Below are 19,895 nucleotides of genomic sequence, written 5' to 3' on the forward strand. Positions count from 1 at the left end.
TTACGCGGAGCCGTAAAAATGTCATCTTGCATGACTGAGTGCGCTCTCTGCTCAGGGTATTTTGAGATCTCCCTGATTGCCAGAGTAGCCTGATGTGTTTGCGAGAGTCTCATTATGAGAGGTTTGCTGTATCTGTGAGTTTGGCTAACACGCAGAAATGACAACCGAATGAGTCGTTTGGGACATCGTGGCCAGAAGATGAGCCACGTTAAGCTGGGGGAATTTTCTACAACCTAGATAAGTTCAAAGTAGGAGTTGCGCTGTCTGATGTGGAAGAAAGCAGTCGTCTTAGTGACTTTTGTTCAGACTGTCCCAGAGAGCTCATCTGCTGTCAGAACAGAACAGGATGAAAATGGGTTTTTACCCTCTTAAAATTTTTTTCACCTAAGTTTATTTATAGAATGCCAAATCACAGCACATCCCATCTCAAGTGACTTTAAATGAAAAACATCTAATTTATGTACAGAAACACAAACAGTCCAACACAAACAGCCATTGTCGTCCATCCATCCATCCATTTTCGGACCTGCTTTATTCCTCATGGGGCCGCGGGGGCTGCTGGTGCCTATCTCCAGCCAGTGTTCACTGGGCAAGAGGCGGGGTTCACCCTGGACAGGTCGCCAGTCTGTCGCAGCAGCCATTTTCAATAAATTAGAATATATGTTACTGTACCGATCCCGTTGTGGTGAAGAGAGAGCTGAGCCAAAAGGCAAAGCTCTCGATTTACCGGTCGATCTACGTTCCTACCCTCATCTATGGTCACGAGCTTTGGGTCGTGACTGAAAGAACGAGATCCCGGATACAAGCGGTCCGTAGTGTGTCTGGGCTCTCCCTTAGAGATAGGGTGAGGATCTCAGTCATCCGGGGAGGACTCAGAGTAGAGCCGCTGCTCCTCCACGTCGAGAGGAGCCAGTTGAGGTGGCTCGGGCATCTGGTTAGGATGTCTCCTGGACGCCTCCTTGGTAAGGTGTTCCGAGCACGTCCCACCGGAAGGAGGCCCAGAGGGAGACCCAGGACACGCTGGAGGGACTATGTCTCTCGGCTGGCCTGGGAACGCCTTGGGATTCCCCCGGAGGAACTGGCCCAAGTGGCTGGGGAGAGGGACATCTGGGCCTCCCTACTGAAGCTGCTACCCCCGCTGCTACCTTCCGCTTATCGTCTTCCGCTTATCGGAAGACGATGGATGGATGGATGGATGGATGGATGGATGGATGGATGGATGGATGGATGGATGGATGGATATATGTTATTCTGCGAAAGAATCTTGATCATCGAGGACGTGGGAAAAGAAAGAAAACGTTACGCCACACAACAACTGGACTGGAGTTCTTGTAGTTGAAGACGTTTGATGCTTCATCGGAAGAGCTTTCTCAATTCAAAGCTAATGAGGGAGACGGCACTTGCCACAGTGCTCTGAACCACTGTTAATCGCTCCGTTTGGCAGTAATTCGCCACGGTGGGGAGGGATTTCTAGTGACATAGCTTCACTTTAAAATGCTGGCAGCTTTCATGGGTGATGAACCGCTGCTAGCCCAACGACATAAATAACAGAAACCGTCAAGAGATGCAGGTCCAGGTTCTGATGGACTGACCACAGTGCTTGTATCGGTCGGGTAGGATATTCTTTTAGAACACCTTTTGCCCGTTGACAGAAAAAATGCCAACGACCAAAATGATCCGAGGATTTTCGCATTAGAATTGATTACGAACTATCCACTGCGTGTTTATCTGTTATTTTTAGCTCATATAAGTGACCTCAGCTAGCAGCACCGCTGGTCAGGGAGACTGACGATCCTTCTAAATACCCTTATTGAGTAAACACTCTTTGGCCAAAGCATAAGTGCGTCAGTGGTCGCCATGATAAGTGTTGTCCGAATAGTGCAGTCAGTAAGGAAGGAGGTAGGAAGGAAGGGAGCCTGTATGTTTCCTCTCGCGGCTGGTTTAGCCTCACGTCATCCCTTATTGGCGCTAAGGAGCTATAAGGAATCCCACAATATTTTGCGTGACATGACGTCTAAGCACATTCCACCTCATGGAAATCAACTGAAATGTCCGGATAGAGGCGAGTGTGCACTTAGTAGTTAATTTTCAGAAGTCTGTTTGACTAGAATCATCCATGAGCGTTTCCGTCACATAATGACGTCAGAGTTAAAGGCTGTCTGAAATGGACACAGCAGTCCGAAGCTCCTTTCCTCCCCATGATAGAGTTCTTACTGTTGAGCTCATGAAAGGTCAAGGAACAGGAGCCAGAAGCTGTTATAAGAGGTATTCGGATGGAGCCTGAATGTTTCACTGTTTACGACAAACAGCTAAGTTAAATGTCGGATATATCCGTTGATGGAAGGAGTAACAATGATTAAGTTGTTATATGACTGAGTGCATGTATTCTAGATTTGGCCTCATGTTTTCTATACTGTAAGTGCCACTTCTACAATATGTTGATTTGTGTATTTGTTGTCAGTAGAACAATGATTTAAAGAAAAAAAATAGTAAAATGTTATTCATTTCAGCACTTTTTAAGTCACCCGTGTTTTAGAAAATTTGCCCATTGGGTTTTAAAAAGGCAGATAGGAGTCCTCCTAACAAAGATCGGGCCAGTAACATGTTCTGGTTGTGAGGTGTCGTCCGCTCAGTGACGTCAGGGAATGGGGATCTGTGGAATAGCGTTCCCACCCTAGCCACCACCTGGCTTCAAGAGAATCCTGCTTATTTTCACAGCCAGCGCTGCACTGCTTCTGTTTTCAATCTGCAGATTCTTTCCTCAGAGCTCCTTCTCTAGGCTTGTAGTAAATTAAATTCCAGTTCATGTTAAACCATGGAAGTTTCTTTTTTTAACCAACACTGTAATCGGGCTGTGGTTAATCAACTTTGCATGAGGCTAAATTAATTTCCTGACAATTAGCCACTGTGGCTAATAATTTCTGAGCCCGTGAGAGAACCCTGAGATTTATAGGGAAAACCCAAATCATATATTTTACAAAATAGTGTTAATGGAATATAATAGTTTTGCAAGCCAGGCACACAACAACAGGACTTTGCAGTATACATAAAATCAGAAACAGTTTTGGAAGATGGGTTTAGTCAGTATACCTACAGGAAATACTTGGGATCGGTTTGGGGCATCCCAAGGTGAACCTCTGCTTTTGTGACCTTATATCAAGTGCCAAGGGGGTACGGAAAACATTACAATGAGCTACAAAACTAGACTTTGTCTTAAGACTATTTATTATCCTAACATTATTCATACTGGAGAGCTCTTTTTGAAGTATAACTTTAAAAAACATTGAATTGTTGTGCATTCAAAATTGATTTTACCTTCTTTGTATATCTTAAAACAAATAGATTCTGTTTTTTTTTTTTGTTCCTATTAAAAATGTGTTTTAGAATCTTTCTTAAGTTTCATCTGGTTGTGATTAGATCCAGAACCCCATGACAAATACTACAAGGTTAAGGACTTATATTTTCATTCTTGTAATAACTAAATATGCACCAGTACAGCCAATACCAACTTCTGGCCTTCTATGAGGCCTGACCAGCCATTTCTGATTAACTGACTGGTCCGATTTTAAGATTAGGTGAAGAACAAAATGTGCTTTAATAAATTAATTACAATATTCTCCATATTTAAATATCACATCCTATGCCCATAACCTTAATCAGGCTTTTATTGGACTCAAAAAAGTGCACCAGCACACAGATAAGCAAATTGTGGCAATGTTCAGTTTTAGTGCACTTAATGAAGAGAAGGAAATAGTTGAGGTTTTTCAGGATTCTGCCTGCCACTCACTGATCAGAGCCTATCAAGGGAAAATTTGGCCAACATTCAAACCTCAGTTTTTTTTTATTGTATTTTTCTGTGTATTTTTCAGCGCAGCTTTGTCTCCGCCTCACGTGTTGAATGGCTGTGATACCTGCTGCTTCAGAGTCCACTAAATGACCCAGTTCCATTCTAATAGCTAAAAAACCCCAGAGGTGTGCTTTAGTACAGCTGTTGCTCTGGTTGTTCCCTCTGCACGTCTCCATTTTTCTTCCACATTATTGTAAATCGTGCTGTGATTTTTCTTTTTCAATCCCCTTTCTTTGCATATTTAATAGACCTTGCTGCGGTGCTTTGTAGACAGAGAGCGTGTCTCTGCTCTCTCTGCTGACTGTAATGAATTCGGTCCCTTTGTGGCTCTTCTGTGCTTTTTGACCGCTTCCAGATGTGGGGAGCAGTGCCTCGGCATGAGTCATGTGTGCAGGCCACGTTTACCAAAAAAAAAAAAAAAAAAAAAAAATTGTTTGATAAAGTTATTATAATTTTTTTATAATTGGCTTTTTTTAATTTTTTGGCACGAGCAGTGGAACTGTATTGTTTGACAAATGGCTAGTGCCTGATCTGAGAAATAGGGGAGTGTCCACCAGCCTTGGCAGAGCATCATCCATGAAGCATGGCGAACACTTTATTTCTGCCCCTTCCCATTCCTCCTAATCTGCTGTGCGTTGTCATCCCTCAGTCATGCAGAAAACCAAGTGTCATGCTGTGAGGCAAACCCACCTGTCAATTTTTTTTTTCTTTTTGCTCTCCCTATCAAGACCCAAAGGAAATCCTTCCTCTTCTTCTTGTTCTTTAAAGGTATTGAACTGGGAAACCATTTCACGGTTCTTTTGCAAAAATGTTATGCTTTGGAAAAAAAAAAAAAGGTTCTTTGTGCTTTACTTTTCTGATTTCCAGACCAGCCCCCCCCCTCCCGACACCATGGTTACAACAACCTTCTGCTGAAAATGTTATTACAGCAAGCTCCATAAGATTGTGTTTGTCTAAAGGAGATATGCCTCGGTCTCAGGTTTCTTCTGCAGTACCACTAGATCTGCAAAAATAGAACATTTCTGTACATCAAATATGTCTCTTCTTTGTTTTTGAACAAAGAACAAAGTCTGGTGAAAACTTAGGGAGCTAAAGTAAAAAAATAATGTGGGTGTCTCTGTGGGGGCTTGTATGTAAAAGTATGCCCTGCCCCTGATGAATTCTTTACCCCTCACGCCCGCTGACAAGGGGGAACAAATTAAATTATAGGCAGGAACATTTTTTTCAAAATGTTATTTGTGTGAAAAACATTAAATATTTCTATAATAAAAGCACATCTTCTTGGTCATCTGTTCTGCTATCACTCTTCAGTCTGATATGAAAAAGCTCAGTCCATCTTCAAATATCGCACAAAAAGGTTGGAAAGCATTGTTAAAAAAAAACAACAACTGGGTAACATCGCAAGTAGAAAGTAGAGCTCACCGCACATCTCAAAGGCATTAGAAGATGCACTGCCTTACATAAATAACACTCCAGCTTCACCTTTCCTTTCTGCTGTATCCTCTTTAATTTGATCCCCAGATAAGCCAGCATATATTGTTTTGAGCATCTTTAAAAGTTGCAAGGCATGAGTGCTGTAGTTCCTCTTGGCCCCATGTACCACACGTTAGCCAGTGCTACAAAACTGTTGCAACTGCCACGCTAGTACCGCAGCAGTTATCCCATAATATTACATAATCTAATGCTAAATCACTCAGACGCTCTGTCTGCCCCGATGAACATTCCCTCACTCACATTTTCTCCACTGTGTGTTCCATGATCGCATTATTAGAAAATATTAGTAAATACAGTTACTTTGTGGAGTTCAGCCATAGAAATCCCACATGTCTCTGTAATTGGTATCATAAAGAAGAAGCCAGATTTAAAACGGTTAAATTTGTTTTAAGACCAGTGTCAGGTTTTTCTAGGGTTTCTACTACAGTAACATGGAGTCAAAGCGATAAACAAGATTGCAAAAAAGTTTTCTATGCTTTTTATCATCACTTTTATTGTTATCACAACAAATACCATAAAATAATGTGATGAAATTTTATGTCGATTTTGCAGATCCCTGCCAGGGAGTCAGTTGAAACATAAATATTGAAAACATTTAGAGTTCAACGTCGCAGCAAAAGTAAGGCACTCCATCCTGATACCTGCTGAACTATGTGAACTTCACACCAGTGGCCCTTGTATGCATCCTCTATCTATACAAATGGGGCCTGCATCATAAGTGAAACATGTGTAGCTCGGTTTGAGACGCCTGAAGTTTGCGGATGACATCATCTGCGGCTACTCAGGAAGAGCAACCTTCATCGGGCGCTTCTGATGATCTTCCACACTGCCGTCATTCAGTCGGTCTTGTGCTCATCCATCTCTGTGGGGTTGAGCCCATCTACAAAAATAGAAGGGTCCAAGCTGCAACAAACAGTTAGAGCTGCAGAGAGGATCATCAGGACCGACCTTCCATCCATTCGTGTCCAGCACAGATCCAGTGCCAGAAAAAGGGCTGTTAATATAGCGTTCGACCCAACACATCCTGGTCACAGGACATTCAGATGTTAACCGTTAGCTTCGCGAGAAGTAGCGGAGAAAGATGTCATATCATTGTGAGCTTGTTAAACATGTAAATACATTTTTACTGAGTTAATAAAGGCAAAGGTTCTCAGTTACGATCTAAATTTGTTTGCGTTTATTGTAATATATCTAGAGCAATTAGAAATATGGGTTTATGCACTGCAAAAAGGGAACTCAAAGTAAGTAAAATTTTCTTGAAATGTTTGTATTTTTCCTTGATTTGAGCAGGTAAATAAGACTATTTGTCAATGGAATAAGATTGTTGCACTTAAAGTAGGAACAATTCATCTTCTTCATCTTATTTCAAGTGCAGAACAGCTAATAATCTTATTTTAGGGGTAAAAATACTCATCCCATTGGCAAATAGTGTTATTTTGCTGTTCAAATCAAGGAAAAATACACTAATTTCAAGAAAATTGTACTTACTGTTAGTTCCATTTTTGCAGTGTGTTTTATGCATGTTGAGTAGATGGTTTGACTTCTAGAGGGAATTTCATCAATTCTTTTTGTCATGTGTCTTTCACATCAGGTGTATTGCTGTCCATACAATAAAACCCTGCAGCATATAGACCAGTTTATCAGTGAGTGACGTGAACAGTAAATGATCATCCTCTTTCTCATCCCGTAAGAGTGGCCACCTTGTGTCTAAAAACACTTTTAGATGTACAGACCGTGTCATCTTGCGTCGTTCCTTGCAGTAAATTATTCCTATCTGTGTCATTATTGTCATCAAATCGTCCCTCATTCATTTCTGTCTTTAGTATTTTTTTAAGCTTTTTTCCCTCTCATCTCTTCCAGTAAATTTCCAGGTAACGTGATTCGACCTGTGACCAGGCGCAGGCGGGCTGAGGAGGTCATGCACTTGGCGGTGGTGGCTTGTGGGACCCGTCTGGAGGAGACCCTCACTATGCTCAAGTCGGCACTGTTGTTCAGTTTGAAGAAGATCAAGTTTCACATTTTTGCTGACGACCCCTTGGCCTCTCAGTTTGAAGAAAGGGTAAGAGACCTTCAGTGTGCAAATGCTAAACCTACGCGCACAATGATCCCCTGAAAAGCTCTTTGGCTTTTACATCGCTGGTGGTTTTGTTAAATGGGGAATGCGTGCTTTTTCTTGCCAGTGGATTACCTACCACTCTGACTCGCTAGCACTGGCAGATGTTGCTCTTTTATGTCCCGACAGGATCATAATAAATAACCAAGAGATTGTGTTTCTGTAATAATCAGGTTTGCTGTAAGGTCCCCTTTTTAGACCTGCTTTACATGATGTGTATTTCTTCTAATAATCCTATAAACTAGCATCTATAGAAATAATTTTGATTAACAGATCTCAAACTTCCATTCAAATGTTCAGTGTACAAGCCTGCCACAGTGTGTGCTGAATCAGTGCCTTGTGTTGTGAATGTTTCTCAGATTGGGGAAGAAAGGGGACCGTGGCAGTCTGGGCTTGGATAATGTTGCGCATATATTGGCTCTGAACGGGGAAGAGCTTAGGAGCAGCCTCGGCGCTAAGAGACTCGCTGAAGGTGCTCGCCAAGTCCTTGTGGTTCTCAAGCCTGTTCCGAGCCAAATTCCTACACTGATTATCACAGACGGCTCACTTCCCATCAGTTTGAACTTCCTCTATGTTTTTTTATTCTTTAGTTCGGCGCCAGCCTCTGTAAAATTAAAAAAAGTTTGAATAATTTGAAATAGTTTCCAGTGAAGCACTGATCAGAGATTTTTTTTATGGCCAACATCGGATTACTGATTTTGTAAAGCTCTGACCAGCTGAAAGCAATTTTAGATGATTCAGATTTCTCTTTAGGAGACAAGAAAAACAAAAATAGTTATTTTTGCTTAAGTCAAAAGCACAACGGTCATTAAATAAAAATATCTGATTAAAATAAAACAATGACATCTCAAGAACAGGTCAGAGTTATACAGCTGTCTTCTCTGCATTACTGAAAAAAACTTACAAACACAGTAAAATTCTGTTATTATGATCATTATTGGCCAGAGGAATTTCTATAATAAAACCCAAACTGTATGTGACTATTATTTCGAAACAAAGTTGACAATTTGAACTGTCTGCGACTGTTGCATCCCAATCCCAATTAGCATGATTATCTCGATTAGCGTGGCTAGCATGTTTAGCATTACTAAATGTAAACAGCAGTCTGTTTGAATTCCTTATAGAGTTAAGAGCCCTTTGCAATTTTCAAGAGTAACAACATTTCCAAATGTATACGTCATATTATCTGACAGATCAAAAGGACCGAACCGAGCAACTTTGCTGTTGTACGACCTTCCTGTTATCTGCTGGAGTCTCGACCTTTTTGACAGTGGCAGCCTGAATGAAGAGCAGACATGCCTTTGTATAAAACACATTTTCCTTTCTAGATACTTCTTCCATCTTTTGTGAGTTCTCTAACTAAATCTTTAAACAGAAAATAGCTGACTATGGTTTCTTCTCTCAGTAACATCTTCACCACCGAAGAGTGTTTCGGGTCAACGTGAACGGCTAGCATTTATGCTTGCTGCATTTACGTATCGGAAAACAATATTTACCCTTTTGTCTCTGGCTGGCTGGTCAGGCGTATTTAAACTTAGTTCCGGTCACCGGTCAATTTTCTGGTTCATCTCTTACTTTTTGCCTTTTTATCTGAAATATGTTTACACGAGATGTGTGTGTCTTCCCACGCAGCTTAACCAGTGGCCTCACTCCGTCTCAGCCAGGTTCCAGCACAGCATCTACCCCATCTCCTTCTCTGTGGGCGACGCACAGGAGTGGAAGAAGCTGTTCAAGCCCTGTGCTGCTCAGAGACTCTTCCTCCCTGTAAGACCGCAGCCCGTACACCATCGCACTCCATGTCCTCAACACGCTTAATGTCACCAAGCAAGTTAGCGAGCCAGTTTTTCTCCTGTGGACGTATATCATTTCCTTTACCTCATTCCGTCAGTTCGTTCTAGGTGTAGTTCATGGCTATAATTAATTACATGCATGGCTTCACGCATTTTTCCGCGGCACACCCTCAATGAAACAGCCCCGTCTCCAGAGACGGAAACCAATGATTTCATTAAGCGAATCTTGCGCTCTGTTATTGATTTTTCTCGTTTCAGACCAGTGTCCGTTGAAACAGCAGTCGGCTTTCTGACAATAAAAGGGACATAACGCTGGTGCAGCAGATCCATAATGTTTTCCTCTCGCTGCAATGGAATCAGTGGCCATTCAATATTTACATTGTAAAGGAGCTCTCCCTGAACACCTAATTACAGCTTCTCTGATATTCTTTGTTTAAGGCTTAGTCATTCCTTATGATCTGGCAGCTTGACTTGCTTTTTACAATTTTCAGTTCAATTCCCGACGTGACGTACATTTCACATCAATATTTGATTAACATATTTTACATCAAGATGTTTTAGAAATGCAGTCAAACTAGGTTCCAATTGTTGCAAGACATGTTATCTAAGGATTGGAATTGCTGAACCAGTGTAAACCTACCTTTGCTAAGAGAAACAATGTTTCTAAAATTGGCTTGGTGGTCACATCAGCTGCCCAGGTGCACCAAGACTTTGGCAATGCTGTCTTCCGTACCCAGAGCCCCCCCACCACTCACAGGACTGAATCAGGATGTTCAGTATATGTCACTGGGACTACATGAGTTAAAAGTCAATGTTAAACCCTAAAATCAAACATTTCTTAATGCACAAAGGGGCAATGATACTGGGTTCTAATGGGTTAAAAATGTTTTTTAACAAATCACATATGATGCTGTATTCATGTATCTAAAATATCTTTCTTTTGCCTGGAGAAAAAAAAAACACATTTCAGTATTTTCATCCTCTATTTAACCAAAGCCCTTTGAAAATGTTACTGTAATGTTTTTTTTTTAAGTAGCCCTGCTGAAAAAGACACCATTAAAATTTACATCCAAAAGTTTGAAATTAACGTTATAATACTTAAGCAAAGTGCAGCAAGTCAGAGTCAACATGATGCAGGTGCAGGTTCAAGCATAAAAATACCAGTGGAAAGCTTCGGTTTCTTTCTGAAGTTTATGCCATGGTCAAGGTGCAATTTAAGAGAACGCTGTTTGGCCAATATCACAGTATTCTTGTCATTCTGAAGAGAAGCCAACATTAGGACCACAAACCATAAGTGTTTGCGTACATCCCTAACAGACAAGAAGGGAGTTACCCAGCAGGCCTCCTGCTGTACCCAAGGACCAGTGTGTTGCCATGAAACACATTATTGTGGTCCAAGGACCATGAAGCCTGATTATAAAGTACACTGTTCTAGTGAGCTTTGGTTTCAGCCGCTCATTGTAGCTTCGCCGCTCTCACTGTACACTTTGAGAGTTGCGAGAAGCAAGCTGTCTTACAAGTTTATGAGAAGAAGCGGAAGGCCTCGGAAGAAAGAAATGGGATGGAGCAGGAACAGGTAGGATGGTCTCAAAAAGGGACTTGGGCATTTCTCACCTACATTTCCCTAAAAATTGTCCACTATACTTTTAATAACCAATTTTAAGCCGCACATTGATGCCTGAGGCGATGAAAATTATATTTAATTTTTTTTCATTAAGGGCCTGTCTCCGGGTAGAGCCCGCTGAATAAATGACAGCGTAATGCCAGTTTCAAAGAAGCTGCACTCAAGGCTCTTAGTAAAAATGCAAAATAACACGGGGACTATGATTGAGTCTTGGGGGACTCCTTTTAAAATGATTAGAAAACTGAATCAATATCTTGCCTAATTGATAGATCAACAAACGGGTGAATGCTCCTTCCTCTTCAAAGCAATGTCATTAATCACTAACAAAGCTGCCGTTATGGTAAAATGATCCAACCCTAAGCCAGACTGACTTAGACTTTCATAGATTATTGTCCACCAAACATTGTTTCATTTCAGTCTTTCTTCCAAATTCAAGAACCTTGACAGTACAAAGTCTGGTTATAGTGTGATATAGTGTGATTATACCCCCCATCCCACCACCCCCTGCTACCAGGGAGAGCAAACGCTGCTTTCTATATTCTAGGAATAAATTATAGAGCCTTGAATTTAAGATATGGGTAACAGGCTCAGCAATAAAGTGAACAGCAGGCTCAGAAGACTGTTTGGGTCAACGCGTTTCAGAGCTTCATCAATTACTATGACGGAGGCTTTATCTGGTTCCAGAAGCCGGAAGAGTTGCTCGGGTTATTTGGGTTACATCTCAAGTAGTGTTGGGGTTTGGATTTTTTTTTTTTAATGAAGCGGTGTAATTAGTGATATTTATTGGTCCAGACCAAGTCGACAAAAAACATGGAATTGAATAAATGAACCACATTAACAGAGTTGGTCTGTGGAGAAATGGGTGTTTCTAGGTTGCTGCGGCTGGCTGATTAACAGGAAACATGGCCCCAACAGGAGAGCTGGGAGGGGCAAACAATGAAAATTTATAGTGGAAACTGGGGGGGAAAAGCAGCCATAACAAGGCTCCATCCTGCAAAATCACTGTGTCAGCTACTAAAGGAAAAACAACTGGAACCTGACTCACAATTAGCCCAAATATACTGAGACACTGTTTCTTCTGACTATATGGCTCCCGTACTGCAGCTCCAAACCTCTGCAATTCCACTACTGTGCTTCAGTCCTGCATAATCTTTGGTCAATAACACACATGCATAAAATGACTGCAGCCAAAGAGGCGATGTAGTATAGTATCTGTTCCAACCCAGCGTCTGATAAAAGAATCAGAGGTGACAGTTCTAGGAAAGCTTATTTCAGATTATTTGAATATGTTCAAAAACTGCAATTTGCCCTACTGGTGGCATAATACCATGGCATTACTGTAATAAAAGATTCCATATAAAAAAAAAAAAAACACCTAAAATATACACACTGAAACAAAGCTCTAACAAGTTTACTTCTTTAAAAAAATCTAACTTTCCAATAGTAAAATTAAAGTGCAGTGAATGTATTTTGTGCCCTCAGAGAGTTGGCCTGTTTTTTTTTGTTGTTTTGTTTCAGATCATCAAACAGATGTTGATGTCAAAGATATCCTGAATAAATACAGAAAGTTTTCAGATCAGATCATGCTTCAATTTACTAAAGGAAAAGAAAATGTGAAAACTTATCTGTTGTTTACTCATTAATTAATTGTGAAAGTCAAGTTCAGTATGCTAGCTCCATACCCAAGCCTGATTACCGCTTAACTCTTCGACTCAAGAAATCAATGAAAGGCACACAACATATATTTTTTAGTTATTTTAGATTTATTTCGGGTACATGTTTTAACAATATTATTTCCCGTTCATTTTTCATTCATGGCAATACCCGCTCCGCTATGCCTAATCATCCCCAATTTCAGTTCTTGCACAATTTAGATTTTTTTAGCAGTAAAGACTGCAAAAACAGTGACGGTCCCATCATGTTTGGCGTTGCAGTTATGACGCAGAGGCGCAAGTTGATAACATAACCCGTGATGTCCCAATTCTCCAATTTTGCATACTTGTAACCTGCACACTCGGACCCTTAAGAGCACTTCTATCAGGTGCACACTTCATAGAGGGGGCGTAGGGTATAGTGTGAGTATTGGGACAGGGCCTTTATCACTGCATTAGTTGGGGATTTCAAACCTATCAGACTTTCTAAATGACCAAAATACTAGAATAATAGAAAGAAAGACTGGCATGTTTTGACGCCTCGTTGTGGGTAGATATGTTTCACTCAGCCCTTACTTGCCTCACTTGCCCTTATTTCAAATAAAAAGATAAGGCCTCCACGAAAGCATCCACAGAAGCTTTGGGACGAGAGATGTTTCCTCATGGATTCCCACTGCAGGCTCGGTTTCTCTTATGCGGCCTGGTTTAAGCTCCTACTTCTTGCTGAACCGACGTGGGTGCTGTTGACGCTGTGCCGAATGAATATGCTTATAAATCAGTAACTGTGCAGGTGAGCAGGCTGTTTACATCAATAAGGAGGTGTAGCACGACACCGGTGGGATCAAATTGTAGCGAAAGCAAAAGCTTGTCGCTGTCTGGAGTAGTACTGCCTCTCAGTTCTAGCTGCTCGACAGGCTCCATTACTCTGTTTTATGTTTTCCCCCCAGACAACCTTCTGGAGGGCTTTACGAAATAATTAATACCCCGTCAAATTTAGTCCTTTTTCCAGTTCTGTCACATTAAGTTCGCAAACCGCTGCTCTACTGTGCCTTGCAAAGCATTAAGACTGGATAACAAACTTTGGATTTTATGCAAAAAATTGGATTTTATGTGGCAGAACAACCCTCAGGAGTGCATAATTGTGAAGTGGAAAGGAAAGTGATGCATGGTTTTTAAAATTTGGGTCCAGTTGGATTGGACAGAGAGCACCTGGCACCTGGATTTTCAAGCCCTGCCCCAGATTCCCAGTTGGACTTGGGACCTTTGGCCAGGCCTTCCTAAGACCAGGGTCTGCTTTGATCTAACCTCACACTGGCTGGATGTTTAGGGTTGTTTCTTGCTGAAAGGTGACTCTCAGACTCAAGTCTTCCACGGTTGCCCTGTAATCAGCTCCATCCATCTGCCCATTAACTATGGTCAGACTTCCTGTCCTTGGTGAAGAACACTATCCCCTCAGCATGATACTGCCACTAGCTTTCTGCCACACATTGAGAAACTCATCCATGCGTTTATCTTTAGTCGCATTGGTAACTGCAATGGTGTCTTCACAGGTCTACCCAAAAAAATCAATCAGACAACTGCAGCTGATCCAGAATGTTCCTGCTCGCGTTTTCACTAAAACCAGGAGGATAGAGCACATCACCCTAGTTCTAAGTCCTTACACTGGCTCCCTGTAGCTCAGAGAATAGACTTTAAAACACTTCTGTTAGTTTATAAATCATTGAACGGCTTAGAACCTAAATACACTGAAGACCTGTTGTTGCTGTATCAACCCTCCAGACCACTCGGATAATAACAGGAACATTGACCAACATATTTGATGTGTATTGATGTTTTCTCTTGATACAATTAAATGTTGGTTACTGGTTAACATTTTTATTGGGGAATATTCAAGATGTTCTGAATACTGGGAGGCGCTTTGAATCTCCTTGTGTGTCAGGAACGGGGACAGAGGGACCCAGTGTTCAACCAGACCAGAGGTACGTTTTAAGAAGGTTTAATAAAGATCAGAATGACCAGACAGGGACAGGCAGGCTCGGTAGTCAAATAACAAATCCAGGTTGGAACACAAATTAGCAGTCCGAAACAGGCAGGATACAGAAAGGGATCAGGCAAGTTCAGAAAGTCCATGGACAAAACTCAGATCAGGTAAAACAGGAAAGCAGTCAGAATCAGGCAGGACAAACAGGTAAACAGGGATCAGGCTGGCTCAGATGTCTAGAAACAAATCGGGGTCGGTATCTGCAGCAAATCAGAATAAAGACGCTGGATATGACTCACCAATTGGTTCGGAAAATGATCTTGCAGAGAACGGAGGAGTGAAACAGGTATGAATAGGGGAGTGAGCAGGTTAATGCAGAAAACAGGTGGAACTAACCAAAGGAAGAGAAGTGACTGATAGATGAATAGCTCTGACTGGCTGGTAGCTACGTACAGGGGAGTGACACAGACAGATTGGGTGAAGACTGATAAGTGGACTGGCAGGTAAACAGAACTGAACTAAAAGCTTGCAGAACCCTGACTGATAACATAGAACGAAGTACAAAATTAAACCAACAACAAAAGCAAAATCGTGACACTGCGGGGCTTTGCCATTATTCTGACGTCGACCTGAACTGTGCTCCCAGGTAATCCTGAAGGACGTGGACTCCTTGCTCTACGTGGACACCGACGTTCTGTTCCTGCGGCCCGTGGACGACATCTGGATGCTGCTGAAGTCCTTCAATGACACCCAGCTGGCAGCCATGGCTCCTGAGCACGAGGTGCCCAAGATCGGCTGGTACAGCCGCTTCGCCCGGCACCCCTTCTACGGGGTCACGGGGGTCAACTCGGGCGTGATGCTGATGAACCTGACGAGGATCCGCAGGACGGTGTTTAAGGTGAGCTCAGGCTGCAGCCCCGTCCCCCCCTCCACGCAGTGATAAAAAGACTGAAGCGGGCTGTGATTCCTCCCGTTTGCATTCCGACTGGGTTTGTTTCTTTGAGCTCGAGTCAAAGGCTGAGTGCTCTGAGTGGCTGTGACTAAGGCTTTCCAGATTACCGCGCCAACATCACACGCTTCTTGCCTCAGAGCTCAATTTAGCATCTTCAGTGGCAGCGGATTGCACTTAGAAAGTGGAATATAAATGTCCTGCGCCTTTGAAGATGTTCTGTCTCCTGTTAGAGGTCGAGCGCTGAGCCGTTTTCCGTCAACCTTGCTCTTGCAGAGTAGCCTGATTCCCGGTGGCCTGTCGTGGGAGGATCTTCTCCATCCACTTTACCAGAAGTACAAGAACCACATCACCTGGGGAGACCAGGACCTCCTCAATATTATCTTCCACTACAACCCAGGTGAAGCGGTTTGGGTTTTTTTCACTTCGTTTATACCATCTACTGTGGCTGTTATAAACAAAGCCCTGACATACTCTGAAATGTTCTATATGAAAGGCTGAAAAGCATCCCCCACCCTGCCAACCCTGTAATGTTTTAAAGCAGTCCTTGCTGTGGCTGCGGCTGCAGGCGGGACTCCAGCTGCCAGATGCGGGCATTAAATGCTCAGATCCAGCGGCGGTACGCTGGCTGCCAAACAACTGAGGCAAAAAAGAAAAAAAAAAAAAGCTCAGCTCTGATCCCTCCAGACGTATCTTTTTATGTTTTTCCTTCAACCGACAGGATTCCAGTCCTTTATTGTTTGCAGCTCTGAAATAAATCGGGGAGCGGCTTTCAGAGACCTTCTGATGCTCGAGGTTGCAAACATCCGCATTCTTTGCCCAGCATCTGTGACTTGTTGTCCACCCACTGTTGAGCTGGAGCGGCTGGAGGACATCTTGGCCTGGCTTTTACTTGCATAAGACCGTAGGCTTAAATGATCCCCCTCCCTTTTATACGACGGCTTTCTTCAACGACAAAAAATGTCCGTGTCGGGTAATTCTTTAAGACGCTGCTGTAATGTTGAGGCTTTTTGTTGCAGGCATGGGTTTGGCGTGCTTATCCATCGCATGACCTGCGTATTAAAATGAATGTAAAACATAATCCTCAGCCTTGCTATAATATATATGTCCACCTTCAAAGTGACACATGTGCTTGAGCAAGTGTGTACACCCCTTAAACTCTTAGTGGAAGCAACCTTCGGCTAAAGCCCGCCGCACCTTGTTTTGGTCGCATCTGTCCGCTCCACCCAGCATAGGGTTTCCACACCTGTCATTTTGTGATCTCTTCTGGGCGACTGTGGATCAGCGGGGAGTCATCTTGCAACCGGGAGGTTGGGAGTTCGATTCCAGCTTCCCCCCTGTCACAATTCAATTTTATTTATATAGCGGCAATTCATGAAACATGTCATCTTGGGGCACTTTACAAAGTCAGAATCAATCATATTACACAGGCACATGTTGATGTGCCTGCAGATGGTTGTCGCACAAGGAATACAACCAGTACATGTTATCATTAATAAACCTTTATTTATACAGGTAGTCTCATTGACAATAGAGACCTGTTGGCACATATTTAAAAACCCCTACAGAACAACAACACAATATAGTGTCACAATGTTAAAATAATAAATGATTAAGAAAAATAATAAAATTTAAGAGCAAGAACATTATGACACGGTTAAAAGATTTCTTTCTAAACATGATAAAATCCCCGAGAGAAATTTGATCCGACGGTTTCGTTTCCCTCTGAAGACGATTCTCACTTTGGAACACGGAGACTTCCTGGGATCGTAGGCTGTAATAGCTGTTTTTAGGTGACGTATAAGAGGACAAATACAGAGGCCATAAACCAAGAATGAATTATTGATTAAATGTACCAGTGGAAAAACAGCGCAGAGACAACGATGTCCAGCTGACTAGAAAATACAAAGTGCAACAGTAGGTAAGATGTCTGCGTCCGGTCCTGAATCTTGGCGCTTCATGATAAGCTGGATCTAATAAATTAAGAGAACTGTGTGAGGAATTCATATATAAAATGTATTATCACCCAAAAGAAACAGAAAGGTTCATGCAACAAAATGTTTCCTGGCGTTAAAAGCAATGCATGATTGTTACTGGAAAAAAAGCCTCAAATTTGAGCCTCGGCTTCTTGAAATGCCTATCAGGCAAATCAAACTTCGTTTCCCATCAGTTGTATCAAGATATTTCAAACCTTCTGTCAGGGACTCGCTTTTGGCTGGAAAACAACCTCCCCTTAGTTATATTTGCATTCATTATGTAGCATGACTTCTGCATCCATCTGTGATTTGCTGTGGGCCTCCATGACCAGTTTCCCATGCATCCAACATTGTGTCGGCTATTGGCGCTGTCAGTAATTTTTTCAAATTATTGCTGACTATGCAAAGCAATATAATGCTTTGTACCCTTCTTGTGAATGACACCTTTACAGTAAGGATCCTTTTCATCCTTTGTAGCTTAATTGTAGACTATGGCTTTAGCTGAAACGTGTAAAAGGAACAAATTTCAGGAAGCTACCTCTAGGACAGCTGAACTTTATGTTAGGTGCATTGGAAAAACCTGACTTGTTATTTTTTATTTATTAATTTTTAGCTGTATTGTGCAGGATATAAATGACATTAAAGGTGGAAATGGTTTTTATGCATTTTCACCATCTCCTTTCCCCCCCTAAAAAAAAAACCCTGGCTCTTTAACAGGGGTGTGCATACTTTCTGAATGGCCATCGTATGTTTTAACACTGAAGATGAGCTGCGTTTCATACGTCATAAGTCGATTCATACTTTACGAAGCTCTTCTTTTTTTTTTCTTTTTTTTTCCTCCGTTGCAGAGAGTCTCTTTATCTTTCCCTGCCAGTGGAACTACAGGCCTGACCACTGCATGTATGGGAGCAACTGTAAAGAAGCTGAAGAGGACGGGGTGTCCATCCTCCACGGCAACCGGGGCGTTTACCACGACGACAAGCAGCCTGCCTTCAAAGTAGTCTATGATGCGATACGGGACGTAAGTACTGAGGAGAAAAGAAAATAAAGTAGGTGCTTCACAGCTGGAAAGAATGCAGGAGGTTAAAGGGTAAAAACGTATCCACTGTTCATTTTTAAATCGGTGATTGCATTAAGATTTGTACTTCACTGATCAAAATAGAGAAATGGACAGGGTCGCTTTAGAATACAGCAGCATTTGCTTTAATGTGCCTGGATACGTTCCTGTAAATCAAATAATGCTCCATCATTCATGTTTTTCTAACATGTTGACAGTCACTTTGGTCTCCCTGGCGCGTTCGATTGGTTAAGGAGCTGAAAAGGTCTGCCGAAAGGCTGCGGCATACAATTTGCATCGCTGTGATGATCCAGTTACTCCTCATATCCTCTCGGACGAGACTACTCCCCTCTGACTGGAAATCCTCTTCACATATTAAAAGCAGTCACTTGGAATAACTTGCCATTGATTTCTGGTGACCTTTCTTTCAAAGGAAAGGGGACAGAAAGCAAAAGAGCCTGGCAGCAAAATGCCATCCATGCCATCCAATTTGCTGTTGTAGTCAGTATATATGACTTTGATTTATGAGGAATATTTGCAGGCAAAAGCTTTTGGTCTCTTGTAACGTTTAGGTGTCCTGTAGATGGAAATGCTGTAGAAGACGCAGCGCCTTGCTAAAGTATTCACATCCTTTTAACATTCTTATATTTTGCTATGATACAATCACAGTTTTTAGTATATTTCACTGAGATTTTATTTAAAAGACCAACACAAAGTAGAGGAATAATTATGCTGTGGAAGGTTCCCAGATTATTCCTTTCTTTACATATAGAAACTGCGGTGTTACATTTTTAGCTACTCCTCTTATATTGTAGCTGTGATTGCATGTGGATTCAGCTCCATCCATCTCCCCATTAACTGACCCAGCTTCCTTGTCCCTGATGAAGAAAAGCTTCTCCACAGCATCATGCTTCCACCACCCTGCTTTACTGTTTTCTCTTACAGATAGGGGATTTGCATGCAGGCCAAGAAGTCCAGGTTGGCCTCATCAGGGATTTCTTTCAACAGTGCCTGTCTTCTTGTCCCCTCTTCCATAAATGCCAGAGTTGTGGGTGGGGGGGGGGGGGGGGGGGGGCAGCTGCAGAGTTGTGCATCTCTGCAGCTGCTCCAAAGCTACCGTGTTTCTCCAAATAGTTTTCCTCTTTCCCGTCCGCTGTTGCTCAGCGAGATGTTCAGTGCCTGGGATATTTTACCGATTACTGAGTCTTGAGGGCCGCGCTGGATTTGATCAGATGCATGCTTTTTAGACATTCATTAATTCATTTATTTTTAAAACCATATAACATTTTCCTTCCTCTTCACAATCGTGTGCCAGTCTTTAGTTGGTCTGTCACGCACAATCCCAGTAAGATGCGTCGGTTTGTACATTTAATGCGACAAATGCCAAAAGCTGAAGCGCTATCAATACTTGA

General features: G+C 42.2%; 1 protein-coding gene across 1 annotated transcript in view; it reads left to right on the plus strand.

The window, feature by feature from the left end:
- gxylt2 (glucoside xylosyltransferase 2) overlaps positions 1–19,895 on the plus strand; it is a 29,719-nt gene that overhangs the window by 7,494 nt on the left and 2,330 nt on the right. The window contains exons 2-6 of the mRNA XM_012874477.3: positions 7,202–7,400; positions 9,087–9,218; positions 15,148–15,399; positions 15,727–15,850; positions 18,275–18,447. Coding sequence (XP_012729931.3) covers positions 7,202–7,400; positions 9,087–9,218; positions 15,148–15,399; positions 15,727–15,850; positions 18,275–18,447 — 880 coding nt within the window. The remainder of the gene's footprint in view (positions 1–7,201; positions 7,401–9,086; positions 9,219–15,147; positions 15,400–15,726; positions 15,851–18,274; positions 18,448–19,895) is intronic.

The sequence above is a fragment of the Fundulus heteroclitus genome, unplaced genomic scaffold (genome assembly GCF_011125445.2).
Source record: "Fundulus heteroclitus isolate FHET01 unplaced genomic scaffold, MU-UCD_Fhet_4.1 scaffold_292, whole genome shotgun sequence".
Taxonomy (NCBI): Eukaryota; Metazoa; Chordata; class Actinopteri; order Cyprinodontiformes; family Fundulidae; genus Fundulus; species Fundulus heteroclitus.